General features: G+C 34.3%; 1 protein-coding gene across 2 annotated transcripts in view; it reads left to right on the forward strand.

The window, feature by feature from the left end:
* Positions 1-17,432, forward strand: part of Znf277 (zinc finger protein 277) — a 127,524-nt gene extending 110,092 nt beyond the window's left edge. For both annotated transcript variants that reach the window (XM_076835172.1, XM_076835174.1), the window contains 7 exons: positions 1,711-1,821; positions 3,539-3,671; positions 10,943-11,010; positions 12,583-12,679; positions 14,289-14,331; positions 15,511-15,685; positions 17,026-17,432. In XM_076835172.1, the coding sequence (XP_076691287.1) occupies positions 1,711-1,821; positions 3,539-3,671; positions 10,943-11,010; positions 12,583-12,679; positions 14,289-14,331; positions 15,511-15,685; positions 17,026-17,212 (814 nt within the window). In that variant the 3' untranslated portion in view covers positions 17,213-17,432. The remainder of the gene's footprint in view (positions 1-1,710; positions 1,822-3,538; positions 3,672-10,942; positions 11,011-12,582; positions 12,680-14,288; positions 14,332-15,510; positions 15,686-17,025) is intronic.
* Positions 17,433-17,791: the final 359 nt, after the last annotated feature.

Genomic DNA, 17,791 nt, shown 5'->3' on the forward strand with positions numbered 1-17,791 from the left:
AAAATATCTAAATAAGCTACATAAAATAAAATGTAATATGCCAATATGCATATAATATTTATGTGGGTTGTATACTGATAAGTTCCACAAAACTTTCACCTTTATTTTATGAAGTAAAGTTGTAATAATGTCCTTGAGGGATATATTCTACACATTTGCTTATTTGCTATTGTAGAAGTTACATAAATTAAAATTTGCTCACATATATACACTGTGGAAAACTATTCAGCCATATAAAACTATGAAATCCTTCATTTTTGTGAACATGGATAGAACTTGAGGATATGTCACAGAAAGACAAGTACCACATGATTTCATTGTTAGGTGGAATATAAACAAAGTTGATCTCATAGAAGTTGAGAATACAATGGTGATTACCAGAATCTGGGGAGAACATGGGGTAAGGAAGGATGGGGAGAGGTTGATCAGTGGGCACAAAGTTATAGATAAACAGGAGTAAGAAGTTGCTCTGTGCTATTGCACAATACAGTGACTAGATAAAATGATAATGCACTTTGTATTTCAGAAAGCTAGAAGATAAGAGTGTAAATATTTTCACCATAAATAAATGATAAATGTTCAAGGAGACAGAAATGTTTAACCTGATTTAAACATTACATTAATGTATTTATCAAAATTTCATATGGTAGCCCATAAATATGTACATTTATGTTTTTATATGTCAGTTAAAATTAAATTTAGAAAAAAAAATAAAATTTTCCTTTTCTGCATAGGTAATCAATAGGCTGGTCATTGTGTTTCCAGTTTATCATAACCCTTGAAAGTAATTAGACCTGTTAACTGTGGGTTCAAATTTGATAAATGTCTATGATCACAGGTTATCTTACTGTTAGGCAGTTGTTTCATCTCTCCCTCATTGTATTAGTTAGAGTTCTCCAGACAGAAAGAACCAATAGGATACTTGTAGGGATGGTAAAACAAGAGATTTATTAGAGAAATTGATATATGCAATCATAGAGGCTGAGAAGTCCCATGACAGGGTGTCTTAAGAGTTGGAGACGCTCAGGTGCCAGGAGCATGGCTCAGTCTGAATCGCTAAGAACCAGGAAAACTGATGGTGTAATTCTCAGTCTGAGACTGAAGGCTCAACCCTGGGGTCACCAGAGTAAAGTCTTGGAGTCCCAAAGTCAGAGAGCCTGGAATTCTGGTATCCAAGGTTGGAAGGAAGACAATTCCCCAGCCTCAGAAGAGAGACCAAATCACCTTTCCTCTGTTTTTTCTTTTATCCACACTAACCAGATGGTGCCCACCTAAATTGAAGGCACATCTTCCCCAACTTAGTCCACTCAGATTCTCGCCAGTTTCCTCTGGACACCCTCACAGACATGTCCAAAAATACTTCACCAGTTCTCTAGTATTTCTTAATCTAGTAAAGTTGATATCTAAAATTAATCATCATACTCTTATCAATTGCAAAAGTAGAGGAAGAACAATTTATTTAATAGGTTAAAGGACAGAAACCTGTTATTGCTGTGAGGATAACCCTTCCAGTGTCAGTTAATTTCAGCCTTTCAGTACTGATGTGATTATGTTTGTACTTACGTACCTTATAACGTATTACTCTTCAATAGCTGAAATGTTTATGCCAGTGTTTAGTGCTTGTTTAGTCCTCTAAATTATTGTTACATGATTACTATTTCTAGCCTAATTGTTCCTAGATGATTTGTAAATAATATAAATTCTTCATAGATCTGTTCTTTTGAACCACATGGCCAGAGAGCATGCTTTCAACATTGGATTGCCAGACAACATTGTAAACTGCAGTGAATTTCTATGTATGTTACAAAAGAAGCTTGACAAGTAAGTACTATTTTATGAAACATGGCCTAGACATATTTTAATAATTGACTCTGTGAATTTTTTAAATTAATTTGATAAAAGTAATTGAAGAAATGGAAATTTCCTGTGCTGGAAGAATTTGCATTTTGTACAACCATCCTATCTTATGTAGAATATACTGACTTTAGTGTTTTTAAATTTTTTCAATTAAAATATGTCACTTATGCCAAACAGTGTACATACCATATAAGATATATCATGTAGAGTATGAAGAATGTACTCATCATGTAGTCTAAGAAATAGAACATTATTTATTCCTTTGACTCCCTGTTTGCCTTTCCCTCTTTTTATCTCCCCAGAAATCACTATTCTCAATTTGAAATTTTAATTCCTTTACTTTTCATGTAACTTTTTTACATATTTAATAAAGAAATATATTTTCAAGGTATTAGTTAATCAATTTTATGTGTCATATAGCCAAGTGTATGTATTCTTTCACCTTTTATTTTTTATTCAAATTTATATATAATACTTCATTGTCCCAAGGTTATATTCTAGCAACCTTGAATATTTAAAGCTTAACCTATTAAAATAATGCAAGAAATTTTTTGAATCATCAAAATGGCTTTCAAAAATGTTTCTACTTTTTTCTAGGAAAGGGCCCAAAGATTTCTCCCCTACCCCCCAGGACCTAGTTTTTGAAGAAAATATAATGCTCACTTGCCTGGAATCTCAACCCACTACATTAAGAGCAGTAACATATTATAAATGAAGTAGATACAGATGTGCGATTTAAAAAAAAAAAGTTCTTAAATTGAATTCTATTATATTATTAAATTATGTTAAGATGAATCATTTCACTTGTTAAATGACCATTCAGTTTTAAAGATATGATGTGCATTCTAATAATATTAGCAATAATGAATATCAGTAATCACCTTATTGCCCCTAAGTTATTTGCTATAAAAGAATATGCTTATTTCTGTAGTATAATAAGCAAAAGGATGTTTAATAGAAATTTTTTTAAATTCAGAACTAAAACATTGGAAGATTACAATCACTGAGAGTTCATGTAAAAGAGATTAGATTTACTCTGGTTCTGATGACTGATAGATAAAAATTGCAGGCAGTTTCAGCTGTCAGACTTAGTAAGAAAAAAACATTTTTGTTAGTAATCTGCTCAATACTGGTAATTACTGCTTTATTAAGTGATGAATTCCCTATTAATGGAGATATTCAAGCAGAAGGCATATGAGAATGATATAATAAAAACAGTTACCGTGTATTTTATTCATATATATGTATACATAACAGTTCATAACACCTATTAAGTGCTCAATAAATATATATGAAATTATAAAAAAAATCTAAAATGTAAATATTCAGTTTAGAAATCAGAAAATAACAACAGAGAGGGCAAATATTTTAAAACTTCCACAGGTACTAAGGACTGGCAAACCTGCAAATTAGTTTACAGGATATACCTACCATGTGTTAATTATCATTTGCAATAGAGACAGTCAGTGCTAGTTGTTATTATAATTATTGAAAGAGTATATGTACATTTTCATTTTAGAATAAGTACTTTGATTACTAAAGCAACAAGATAATTCGAACAAGGGTAGTTTGAATATTTTGTATGACCTAAAATGAATAAATACAACCTCAATAAAGGTCTCCTATAGTTACTATCCAAGAAACTTGTTTAATCTTAACAATGTTTCTGTATTTCTTTTAGTTTGCAGTGCTTATATTGTGAGAAGAACTTTAGGGACAAAAATACACTTAGAGATCACATGAGAAAAAAGCAGCACCGCAGAATCAATCCTAAGAACAGAGAATATGACAGATTTTATGTCATCAATTACTTGGTAAGCTTTCTTTTCATAATTTAAAATTTAATTGCAATTCTACAAACAAAATCTTCCTAAAGGCCAACTAATGTTTGAATAAGAAATTAGCACAAGGGTTAAAATATAATTGAGGAACACCTTCAAGCAGCAGTTAGCAGTGGTTTAAAAAGCATGATTTGATTTGATTTGTATTTGATCTGGCAAGTATTTATATAGTAAAAATGTCATGTTCTAGAACATGACATTCTTTTTGTGACCAAAGAAGAAAAAAGTATATCATTTGGATGTCCACATACCATCCTCCACTTATCACCTTATCTGTTAACTTGAGGCCAGAGACTACTATATTCTCTTCCAAAAACGTTTGTTGAGCTCTGGTGCTATGCAAGATGATTATTTAAAAGCAATTTCTTGGGCTGAGGATGTGGCTCAAGTGGTAGCGCGCTCGCCTGGCATGCGTGTGGCCCGGGTTCGATTCTCAGCACCACGTACAAACAAAGATGTTGTGTCCGCCGATAACTAAAAAATAAATATTAAAAAATTCTCTCTCTCTCTCTCTCTCTCTCTCTCTCTCTCTCTCTCTCTCTCCCCTCTCTCACTCTCTCACTCTCTCTTTAAAAAATAAATAAATAAAAGCAATTTCTTTACTCTTTTCCTTCCTCTCTACTCAAAGACTCTCCCATTTCTCTAAAAACATGTGTATCATCATTGTTCTCTGTACCTGTTTTGACTTGTGTTGTTTGGAGGTGGTTTTTTATTTTGTTTTGTTTTGTTTGTTTGTTTTATGATACTGGAAATGGAACCCACAGGGCTGTACCTCTAAACTTCATTCCTGCCACTACTTTTTCTTTTTTTGTTTTTTGTTTTTCTTTTTGAGATAAGGTTTTGCTAAATTGCTGAGGTTGCCCTCAAACTTGTGATCCTTCTGCCTCAGCCATCCAAGTCACTGGGATTACAGGTATGCACCACTGCACCCAGCTGAACCAGCTTTTTTCTTTTTGCAGTACTGGGGATTGAACACAGGGCCTGACCCAGTTTATTTCCAGAGTCATTTTTAGGGAAACCAATGCATTTGACTATGCAAGGCAACTTTTATTTGTTTGCCTGGCAGGGTGAACTAACCATGTTACCTCTCTGAGGATTTTAAAAGCATTGAAAGCTCTCCTTGCCTGTTGAGAGCCACAGCCGAAGGGGCCCCAGCAAACTTTCAGACTGCCAGCTGATGAGCTGAAGGGGCCCCAGCAAACTTTCAGACTGCCAGCTGATGATTGGCTCACAGCGGCCCCAGCAACATCTAGCTGATTGGCTCCTCTGCGGTGATGCTCATTGGGCTGTTTCCCTGCCCTTTCAGACCACGGAGCTGCTCATTGGGGGACTTTTTTGGCTCCGCCCATGCGACCCAGCCAATCGGCCTTAAGAGCAGGAGGATTGTGGGAGGAAGAGGTTGTTGGGGTGTGTGGCTTGTGGGAAGCCGGTGGTGGCAGTTGGGCTCTGAGGGTTTTTTCCTGAGGAGCTGTTTTGTTTATTGTGTGTGGTTCTAAAAATAAAGTTAGTTTCTTTTGACAAGTGGCTCCTGAATTGTGCCCAGCCAGACTGCGGCATTCTCATCAGCTGGCAGTCTGAAAGTTTGCTGGGGCCCCTTCGGCTGTGGCTCTCAACACTTGCCCAGAAACTTTGATAGCATTTGCTGGCTTCTATAGATTACAGTCTCTTTGGGTAAAAAGAGGTATTCAGTTGGAAGCATATGCCACATTGGGTACTTAGAAATATGGGAAGAGGTTTTGGATTGTCACAATGACTAGGGAGTGCTACTGGTCCTACCCTCCATTCCCCAACTTTTTAATTCTATATAGCAAAGGAAGGAAACTATTCATACAAAGAAAGGAGTTAAGTAATTCTCTAGAGGGACTGAAAAAAAGATGGGGAGTTTTGTTTTTAATTGATAATTTCTTAAGCAATAAAAATTGGGTTTGGTTTGGTTTTTTTCCTCTCAATATGAATGAATTAAAATGTAAACTCATTGGCCACAGAAGGCTAATTGAATATAATCAGCCCTTTTATCTATTGGATAGAAAGAAGCATATCCTGAATTATGTTGGAAATCTCTACTCTGAGGGTGGAAGTTTTGTTTGTTCTGACATCCATATAATGTTAAACTGAAATTCCCCATGAGAAGCAAGTTTAGCATGTGTTTGAAGATTGACTCTGGGAGGTTTCCATGGTTTGCTTCAAATGTTTTACAACCAGCTAAAGGCAAAGGCACCCTTTGAGTTCTCTTGAAATCATTCAGTTGTACTTCCTAGAGCAAGTGCTGCTTCAGAGCCTAGCTTAATCCAATAGGGAGTGGACTTCAGTCTTATTTCTAAGAAGTATTCAACTACTGCAGCAAATTGTGATAGTAAATTAGTAATTCTTCCTTATGGGACTGTTTTAAGCTAATATTCAAAAGCTTAGAATTAGTAGAACATTGTATAGCTGGAGGTATTTACCTTTTAAAGGATACTCTAAAGAATCTGCACAATAATATTCTACTGGCACTTTTTGAAACGTATATTTCATTCCCAGGGCATCAAGTAATATAACTGTCAAAACTGAAATAATTAATAGGAGTGCCAGCTATATCTAGGTGAGCATGCTAGATTGTAATGGCCACATAGTATCCATACTTACTGTGGCAAATGATGACTAAAGAGAACATAAAGTTTTAATGAATATAAAATCACAGCTTTAGGGTATTATTGACACAAGTCATTTTTTTAATCCAGTAACTATTAGAATACTTATTATGGGCCTGGCACCATCCTAGGTAGTTATATTAAACTTAGATATTTATATTAAATCATTTAATCCTAATCACATCCCTATGACACAGGTATTTTTCTTTTTTAGTTGTAGATGGACACAATACCTTTATTTTGTTTTTATTTTTATGTGTTACCAAGGACCAAACCCAATGCCTCACACATGCTAGGCAAGCGCTGTGCCACTGAGCCACAACCCCGATACAACACAGGTATTATTATTATTAAGCCTATATTATAGAATGGGAGACTGGAGCACAGAAGATACGTAATTTTTCCAAGTTCATATAACAATGAAAAGTATTTATCTTCTGCATCAGTTTTCTTCATTTTTCTTATTGATATAATGCATCTGTGCTTCTGGTTAAGTTTTTTGGTCAAGTAGTGGTGTTGATTTCATAATGATATTTTTACCCTCCCTTGCCTCTTTTGTAACAAACTAAAAAGTGACCAACATCAAAGTAAGCTAACTTTAATCTGTGCATTAAGTCTCTCACCTATAAACCTATAGCCTAAGTATCACTGGGAACCTTCCTAATGGTGTAGATAGCCAATAACTAAGAGATTTGGGAGAGGAACTTAAATTTGTTGTGATGCCTTAGTATTATGAAAATTCTGTATACATCTTTAAAAAAGATTGAAGACACCTGTAAAGTCTCTAAAGATATGTAATGCCTGAACTAGAGGAGTGCTTACAAGAGGTATCAACTTTCTAGGAATATTTTAAAGAATATTATTGTAAAAGAAAGTATTATAATACATGGAATGTGAATATAAATAGTAGTAATGTGTAATTAGAGAAAAAAAGAGGGCCAACAGTTTCTCTGATTTCTTTTAAACTCCATTTAACATGAAAAAAGAAAAGTAAGTCATTAATATAAAGTAATATAAAATTTTACCTAAGCAATGAATAATAATAATGCTAATACTAAAAAGTTTTAGTAAATGAGACATTTATGGTTTATTCCTCTGAGAGAAAAGGCTGACATGATTGTGCACAAAAAACAAAAGGATTGTTGTATTGGTAGTCAGTGCCTGGACATCCACTTCATTGGCTTCATATGTTCTACATACATTTAAGTGCCTTCCAGGACACAGCTGCTAGAACAGAAAGTAAAACATTGCAGACAGGATGACTAATTTGATCACTGCTCTCAAAGAGTTCAGAGGTTGACATGGGAGACAGACATGTAAGCTTGTGTGTTTGAACATCTTGCAATGGTGTCTACATAGTCAGTATTTGACCTCTTTTATATCCTATATGCAATAATTGTCATCCATCCATAAAGTTCCTCCCCTCCCAAACACCTATAGAATCTCCAGTATGCATTGATGAAAGTGTCCAGGATATCCTGGCAAGAGACACTCCAACAGTCATCAAGAGAGGAAAGCCAAATTGACAGGTTCCTTTTTCCTTCCTAAGTGAGATTATTTCCATGTTTAATAATTCATATCCATTTTCTGAATAATAACAGGCTTCCAAATACACTAAAAATTCTTTGCATAGTCTGGATTATCTACTTCAAGTTCTCGGTTTGTTTTCTCACAAACAAAAGAGTTCAATAAGATAGGATGGTTAAGGGACAAAGTACCAGTAAGTTTCACTAGTCATGTACTCCTGCCTCAGCAGGCAACAAATTGCTTGCCATATTTCGGCCTTTGGCTACGTATTCCCATGGTGCTCATGTATCAAGTCCTGAGTTTTCCTAATGAGAACTAATTTTTTGTCATTGTATTATCATTTGAAAATATTTTACTCTTAAAATATACAAAGCCACATATAATAAATGTAGACTCTTAACCTGTTTCTCATGGTTTTGTTATAGTTCGCTCTAATTTGTTCACATTTTAAATGTTACTGTTTTGTGTGTGTGTGTGTGTGTGTGTATGTGTGTGTGTGTATGTGTGCAAGCATATGTAAGTATGTATTGGGGGGAGTATGTTGGTTGGGATCTTTTTTTTTTTTTCATGGTTTCTTCCACCCTCTCATTGTTCATAAGCCATCTGATGCTGGGGTTTGAGGGGGTGTTCTGAACATATTTACTGATATGGCTTCCAAACTTTGTTTTTCTTGCATCCTTTGCTTTCCTAAATGATTCATTAGCAGGCACAGCATCTTAATTAAAGAGTTATGTGCTTTATTCTTTGTAATTTTTTTTTTCTCTGTGGGTTTTGTTCCTGTAATAAACCATACATTTAACAGTATCAAAGTAGAGTGCTTTAGGGAAGCCTGGGCCATGTCCATGGTAATTGCTTATTTCCTAATATACTAATGAACATATATTTCTATTTTCCTCTCGAGTTTGATAAATGCTTGATACTATATTACCTAAGTAAATTCTTACATTTACATGTTTTACTAAACACCACAGAAATTGTAAAATTATGCTTTTCAGTTTGGAAATTTGACAGTGAAAGGTATTTTTTTGTTGTCCTTTTGGCTCAAAACATTTTTTTTAAAAGAGAGAGAGAGAGAATTTTTTTTTAATATATATATATTTTTTTTAGTTCTTGGTGGACACAACATCTTTGTTTGTATATGGTGCTGAGAATCAAACCCGGGCCGCACGCATGCCAGGCAAGCGCGCTACCGCTTGAGCCACATCCCCAGCCCTCAAAACATTTATTAGTGAACATCCTTTTCCTATATCGTTTAGAATGATAATATCACAGATGGTTCATACTTGAGTAATATCTTGCATCAATAAAAGCATGACCAAAAGTCCTTATCCAGAGAGACCAAATATGGCAAGAAAGATTAATTTATTGCCAAATGTTCTAATAAAGATCCTGTTTATAGTGTAAAAGCCATTCTTGATGTCCTGTAATGATGTTTACATGCTTTATGATAACTCTGGGAAGAATACTGTACAGTCCAAATTTACTCTCTGTAATGATACCTTCAAAACTTCTTGTTAAGTTTATGGATGATAGATTTTTCTTTCTCCCCCTAAATCATAATGGTACTCAACAGTTCTTTGTTTTTAGTATAATGAATACTTTTGAGAAAAATGAATATTCATAAATAAGTGAATTTGGGTGGTGTTTTTCCAAAAGAAGGATATTGGATACTGTTATCTGTGCTTATAGCAAGTCAAGTTGGAATTGACCCCCTCCAGAGGTTCCTGCTTAAAGGTGTCCATTAATACTTCTACATTCCTCTATGGTGCACCATCTGCTTTTGCCTAGCATAGTTTGAAGTTGGGTGGAGAGAGAAGACAGGACAAAAACAGGAGAATAGCTCAAAAGAAATCACTGGGCCAGAAGAAGTCATTCCTGCTCTTCACTCCATAAAGTTTTGCTGGAATTGGGACTAGGCTTGCCAGACATAGCCTTCACAAGGGAGAGTTGTTCTACTAACTGTAACGGATAAAAGGGATGTGAATGAGTACTTGAGCACCTACTCATGGCCAGTACTATGTGCTTTATAGACATCTTTTAGACATCTTACAAAATACTGTTGAGGTAAGTTCTAAGTTGTCCTCAAATTTTTAGATCTTTTCAGTTATAATCCAACTCACAAAATACTTTCTAGTACCCACTATATGCATGAACAAAGGCCACTTCCTCCTGGACAGTCTAGTAGGGGAAGTGAACAAATAAGAAAACAAACAGATACAGACAATGATTTAAGGTAGTGATCAGTACTTAGAAAAACAATAAAACATGACAGAAAGAAAAAAAAAGTAACTTTCAAGAGGAGTATTGTTTTAGACAGAGTAGTCCAAGGAGGCTCAGGTGGGATGGTTTAAGCAGAGTCCAGAGTGACTGAGCCAGTGGAGGCACATGGGAGAGCAGCATTTCAGGCAGAGGATGCAACAAGTATTAAAGAGCTGGGTGGTGTAACTATGCTGTGTCCAAGGCATAGCAAAAAGACTGGTCTGGAGTAAATTGAGGAAGAAAAGAGGTATTGGGAAATAAGGATGGAGACAAGGAAGCTATGGAGGTCTCGTAAGCCATCATCAGATCTGAATTTTGTTCAGAGTGATGGGACGCTGTGAGAGGGTTTGTACATACAGAGAAGTATCCTTTGAAAGACTACTGTGGCTGCTGGCTGGGAAATAGACCACAGGGGCCCTAGAGTAGAAACAGTCCATTTAGGAGGTTGTTTCAGATCTCTGTCAGGAGATATGGTGGTTTTTTTTAAAGATTCACAAGACATTCTAATACATACCCAGGGTTGAGAAAACACTGATTTAAATTTAAAAGAAAAGAACTTGATTGCAAGGATACTTCTGCTTCTACAAAAAGAGAAACATTGAAAGCTTATTAGGATATAACTATTCTTATGGCTGAAATAAAAATCTTAATATATCCTACCTGTATTGTTTCAAAACTATTTGAGTGAGTTTGGTTTGACTTTTGGTTTTTTAGTTTTGGGGGGTTTTGATTGTTTTTGTTTTGTTTTGTTTTGCTTAAGTTCTATGACTATTTTCTGTCTTCTTTCCCCTTTTCTCAATCTCTTTACTCACTATTCTTCCTACAAAGGAACTTGGAAAATCATGGGAAGAAGTTCAATTGGAAGATGATGGGGAGTTCCTAGACCATCAGGAAGAGTAAGACTTGTTGCTGCTAATTAATTACTGTGTTTCAAGAGTAAGAAGATAATGCTTTGGTTTGGTCTAAAACTATCATTCCAAAGAGAAAAAATAAAAAGAAAGAAAATCCCCTCTTTGAGCCATGCATTTTTTCATGTAATATGGAAAGAATGTGAATTCAAAATAAGTCTTATAGAAAAATCTAATAGGAAAGACAGTTATTCCAACTAAATTAGCACAATTATATATAATTCAGAGAAAAATTTATCCCAAAATGCCTTGCTTATTCAGTTGATCTCCAGATTCTGAAATCTTAGGACCTTGGAACTCTCATTGGAGTAGAGTATATAACCTAATTATATTAGGTTATATTCTATACCTTTGGAGTATAGAATATAACCTAATTGAAGTTAATCTTTTTCTGTATTTATCCCATTGATTACTAACTTAAAACATACATAGCTACTTTGCTTGAAATTACAAGTTTAAGAAGTATTCTTTTCAATCTGAAAGGATTCACTGTTAGTCATTCTCTTTTTAATAAAAGCTATTTGACCTTTTTTCTCTCCCAGGATTTTGGATTGAGATTATTTTAATAGTGAAAAAGTCCAAAGTTGCAGAGGTACCATTTGCTAAATTTACTTGATATAGAAAGATTTAGGTAGCGAGTCCTCCAGACTACAATAAAAATATTTCTTTACCATTAGGACATACTAATTACAATGTTTAATAGATGAATGCTGAAGTTTTAATGACATAAATATTAACAGTCATGACCTTGAGCAGATGGACTGGTGACTCCCACCTGGATGCATAGGATTAGGGAAAGTATTCACTGTTTTCTAATTGGGAAGCTTTGATGGAAATTGGGTTGGGTTGATCTTCAAAGTTAAAACAATGATGATTTCTAAACTTGCCACGAGAAACTCTCCCATTTGAATTTGAATGGATAGTTCCTTGTCTTCACAATTCTTCCATACTGGCACTTTTACTTTTATTCACTTGACAAGAAATATTTCAAAAATACATGCATGTAGATCAGGGAAGTACTAAAAGGGATCATGTATACTTTTTGAGTTCTCTGTTTACAACCAGTAAGACTTGCCCATTTAAAAATGATCAGTATTTCCCTTGTGAAAAATACATATTTTGCTTTTTGAAAATGCACTGTTTGTCATGCAGAAGTGCTCCCAACATCGTGCGTGCCTCACAGCACATGCGCTTAGAGCTTGAGGTTAATGAGAGCAAGCACCACATCTCTTGATATGCTTCCTTTACAAATCAAACCTAATTGTCTCAGGAAAACATTGCACTGATTCTATCTTGAAATAGCTGCTCAGAAGAATGGCAAATATGAGAAAACGGAGCAGCACCTGTTTTCTATTTATATTAATTTCATGGTGCTGCTTTGAATTTCAAAAGCTATAGCAGAAAGTTATAACATGATGTGACAATCTTTACCAAAATGTCAGAGTTGAGATTGGCAGCATTTTCCAGGGATGAGAAAATAATACCAAGTCGCCATGTAATGCACCCTCTTATTTAAAAGAATATCCATGCTTCTTGTCTGTTTCTTTCTTTTTACCCCAGTAAATGGTCTGATTGGGAAGAACATCCTGTCTCTGCTGTCTGTCTATTTTGTGAAAATCAAGCAGAAACAATTGAGAAATTATATGTTCACATGGAGGTGAGATGCTTTTATACATTTTAATTTTGTTTCATTCTGACAGGAAGCTGATAATTATTGCACCTTTGTTTGCTTATACTTTGTTTCCTCAATCATTATTCCATTTGTAAAAGTGCATTAAGCAAATAATCAAAACAGCAGAGACAGGACAGGTCTGTCAAGGAGAACCAGAGCGCAGGGCGGTTTACTTAGTATATATGACTACACCAGGGTGACTATTAGTACTGGGATTACACAGACCACTAATACCATCCCACCTTTGAGATGCTTACAAGATAAAAATTAACAGTATCCAACTATAACAGTAGAGATTCAGAGTCTTTTCATTGCTTCTGGAGAAAGTATGAAAGGACTATTAACTGGAAAATCAAGAACAGGTATGTTGCCATTTAACATTCCTAGAAGAATGGGGGAGAAGGTAGTAGGTTGACAGTGTCCAGGATATGGTCTTACAGAACCTTCAGTTATCAAGATTTGGAGAGAAGAAATTCAGGTATATTCCCAGCCTGCTTTTTATTCTGGGTGCCATTTTTACATTTTAGTAAAGCTTGAAACTAATAGTTCTAAATTTTACTCATCCCAGTATACCTAAGAGAGACATACTCCCTACACCTCTGATCTTCAGTATGTTCTGAGGGTAGGGAAGGGGAACATAATAATTTATATCAGCTTGAGGGCTGACGGTGATTATAATAGAAAAATATTTCTGAGTGATTCTGATATTCTCTCCATCTCTTGCTCTCAGCTACCTTTGTCAACAGTGGACCATGCTCTCTTCTTCATTCATAAACTTTTTTAGTTCAGTAAAATAAGAACCTGTGTAGTCTTAGAAAGGTCTTCACCCTTATGAAAGCAGAATTATGTGTGTATAGTTTTCTGTTTAAATTTAACTGCTAATAGCCTAGTGTCGTTCAGTTGAAAGGAACTGCAGTACCCTCTGCTGTGTAGGGATCCCATCCTCAATAGGTGGCTTCAACCTCTGCTTTATCACTTTCAGTGACAGTGTATTATAAATTCCTGATGATCATGCATGTGATGGCCATCACAGTTAGATGATGTCTGTCCTTCATCACCTTATATATTAAAACATTGACACAATTGCAGAAAGGAAACAGAATAAAGCAAGCCTCTGCATTGTGAAAATCAAAAGGAAGTATGATTTACAGGAATTTGGGAGTGAAGACAAACTTCCACGTTTAAGTTGTGTATTTGACAGCATAAAATAAAAAACAGAAATGAGTGAAATTGCCTATCTGCTTGTGGAACAAAGTACCTGTATCCATAATTTTAGTCTAGATTCCCTGTGCAGTAGAGCACCACATCTTACCTGCACACTTTTACCAGACTACATATTTCAGACACAGTAAATTATGAAAACTATAGCTATATATTACAAATAATTAAAACATTTTAACTTAGTGATATGATTTCTGTGGACTGTGCTTTAAAAAGAAGTTGAATGTGAGGTGAAGTAGTTAGAATTAGAAAATTTCAAAAGGGGAAAATGATGAACTCAAGCTGTTTCTGGAGTACTCCAACTCCTATAAGCTATCTATATCTTCATCCTGAGAGGTTAAATAATTACAAGTGTATTCATTACTTCTTTTAGGATGCACATGAATTTAATCTCCTCAAAATAAAGTCAGAACTTGGTAAGTTTGATTTGGAAGTTATTTTCCATGATGCTGCATTTTTTAATAAGCCAACCTGTACATGATGACTGTGTTTTATAGCTGTGATTGGAGAGCACACAGCCAAAATGGTCTGTATAGATGGTCCTACCAGAGCTCTCTGAAGTAGTGATTCTCATCTGTTTTGAACTATAATATTCAAATATGGTTTGTTTTCCTTCACATAAAATTTCGCTCACTTTCCTATATGGATAATTGCTTTCAATGAAATATAAGTTAATGGTTCATTCTATCATAAAGTGGAGAAGACCAATAGAAAGAACACAGATTTTTGAAGTCCTATTAGAGTTCATACTCCAGTTCCAACACTTACTGGCTATATCACCTTGGAACTCAGGTCAGAAAAACATTATAGTGAATAATGTATCTAAAACACCTACTGAAGTGTTTGGCAGTGTAGCTAGCATTATTCATTACACATATATCCAACTGAATCATTCTCAGTATCATTACATGGAAGAATTAGGGACATTGAGTTATATAGTACTGATTTCCTCATGGATCTCAGTGAAGTTCTCACTTCTCACATTTCAGCTTATTCTGTACTTGCCTAGACTCTTGGTTGTGTTGCTCTTACAGACATGTATATACATTGTATATGTAATTAGTAGTCGGAAACATCACCTCTAGAGCTAATAGCCAGGTGTCACATCCTAGTTCTGCCACTTACTAGCCATGAAACCTTGGAAAGTTTAATAATATGTAATATAGATATGATACTACTACCTGCTGGTGTTTTGTGAAGATAAAATATATTAATATATGGAAAGTGACTAGAATAGTCCTGAGCACATAAGCCCTGTAAGTAAGTATTGACTCGAATTATTTGGTATGCTTTATAATTGCACTGCCTCTTCAGATTGGTTAATTAAGTGTCCTTTAAAAAATTATAACAAAGGATTTTGAATGTTTTCACCATAAATGATGTTTGAGGAAATAGATGTTTATCCTGATCTAAACATTACAGTTTAAACATGTAGCTAAGCATTACATGATAACTCAAAACAATGTAGAAGTTTTATGTTTTTATATAACAGTGTAAAATATAAATTTAATTTAAACTTCAATGGAAAAGAAATTATAGCAGTGCAATATGGGTCTGACCAGTTGTCTAATGATTCTATATGCTGTCATTTTCAGGATTAAATTTCTATCAGCAAGTAAAACTGGTCAATTTCATTCGAAGGCAAGTTCACCAATGTAGATGTTATGGCTGCCATGTGAAATTCAAATCCAAATCAGACCTAAGGACTCACATGGAAGAAACTAAACATATTTCACTACTTCCTGAAAGAAAGACATGGGATCAACTAGAGTAAGTAATTCCAAAATAGGTATAAACTTCTATGTTCTGATTTCTTTATTCCATCTCTTTAATTAATTTCTTTAAATTTAAAAAATGAATATATATGTAGTATATAAACAAATATTTTTATTCCTCAAAAACTTTATCTTAAAATAATCCCTTAGAAATAAAAGCAACTATTTCATACTTTATGGTGTGGTGATATATATATAGTTATAGATAGATACAGAAGTAGATATGGACTTTTTAAATTATATTTCACTAACAGAATATTGTAAACATCTTTCTGTTGTATCATTTTTAATGCTTTCTAAATATTCCATTATATGGCTTTAATATTCGAATTGTTTTTTGATATTTCAGTTGTTTCTTTTTGTTTTGATAAATAGTAAATAGTGATAGAATGAATATTTTTATATGCCTACATTTTTGTACACTTATTCTAATTATTTCATTTAGGTAAATTCCTATAAATAAAATAACTCTGGATATGCATGCTGCTAGACTTTTGTATATTTGTTACATAATGGCACTTTGAAAATTAAACAGTTGGTCATCTGATATGTACCTATTGAGCTGTTGTGAGACTCGCAAGTATCTTTTAACAGTCTAACCTTTGGGCTAGCTCCCACATCATTCTTGATAACCTCAGCTGGGGAAACCAGCTATGGGGTTCTAGCTACCCAGGTTTCTCTATTCTCAGAGAATGTTAAACCAGGTCCCCCCAAAACACTAGTCAAAAAACTGTAGTCTTTCTCCTTCAGAAAAATCTCAGATTTGTGAGAGTCCATATCTACTCCTATTGAAATGGTATCCCATTCTTTTAATTCTTCTTACAGAGATTAGATATGAAGGAACCAGTAATGATTAGATTGGGAAACAGAACACAAGGAGAAACCTAATATTTTCATAGGGTATTTGAAGAATTTGTGTTTGATAAGTAACTATTTTTAACTTTGTTATATAGGGAATAACTGAGCCTTTTGAGTAGAAATTAAAGGGATGTCATTCTCATATGAAGGAGGTATTATCTAACAACTAGAGCTACCCGATATGAAGTAGGCTGCCTTTCAAGATAGTGTTTCTTATCAAATAGATATCAAGTAGAGGCTGAATGGTAGGTAGCAAGACTGGATTTTGCAAGGCTCATGTTAGACAAAAAAAAAAAAAAAAAAAAAAAGGAAAGATAGTCAAAGTCATCTCCGGTAAAACCTTTGCAAAATTTTATGACATTGAAAGTAAGAGAATCTAGCAAAATTATAATAATGTATGTGTATGTTCAACAACTTAGAAATTTTCTAGACAGTTTATTAGTTAGGTTATTCAATATATCTGTGGTTGTTTTACAGGTATTATTTTCCAACCTATGAAAATGACACTCTCTTGTGTACACTGTCTGACAGTGAAAGTGACCTGACAGCTCAGGAACAAAATGAAAATGTTCTCATTATCAGTGAAGATACATCTAAACTAGATGCTTTGAAACAAAGTAGTATTTTGAACCAGTTGCTGCTTCAAGAGTGCTTGAAAAACTAGAAGAAACTGCTGCAGAAACAGTTTCATGTTTTTCTTCTGTGAAACTTATAGAATAGTTTAAATTTGAACACCAGCAAAATATTAATTCTTGATGAAATGATTTTTTGTAGTGAATGCTGTTTTCAAAAAATTAAGTTGAAAAATAAAATGAGGACTTTTTATATTTTGGCTATAAAGTTATATTGTGTGACCTATCATCTTAAATCATCTCATTTCATTAAAGTAATAATTATCTATAATAAATAATCCAGAAAAAATGTTTAAATTTTTCATAAGCCTGATTTTAATGAGTTGTTTCAGCCTCCTCCCCACAGGCTTCCTTCATCCAATAAGTCACTAATTTGATAGTGTGATTTTTCTGCTATATTTGTAAACCATAAATGTAATGACAAAAAGAAGAGCTACAGAAGAAAAAAGATCAGAGATCTGTATAATGTACAAATTGGACACCATTTTGTAATAATCAAGCTGGGCACAGTGGTACATGCCTGTAAACCCAGCAACTTGGGAGGCTGAGGCAGAAGGATTGCAAGTTCAAGCCAGCCTCAGCAACTTAGCAAAGCCCTCTCTCAAAAAGTG

Source organism: Callospermophilus lateralis, chromosome 1, assembly GCF_048772815.1.
Source record: "Callospermophilus lateralis isolate mCalLat2 chromosome 1, mCalLat2.hap1, whole genome shotgun sequence".
Classification (NCBI taxonomy): Eukaryota; Metazoa; Chordata; class Mammalia; order Rodentia; family Sciuridae; genus Callospermophilus; species Callospermophilus lateralis.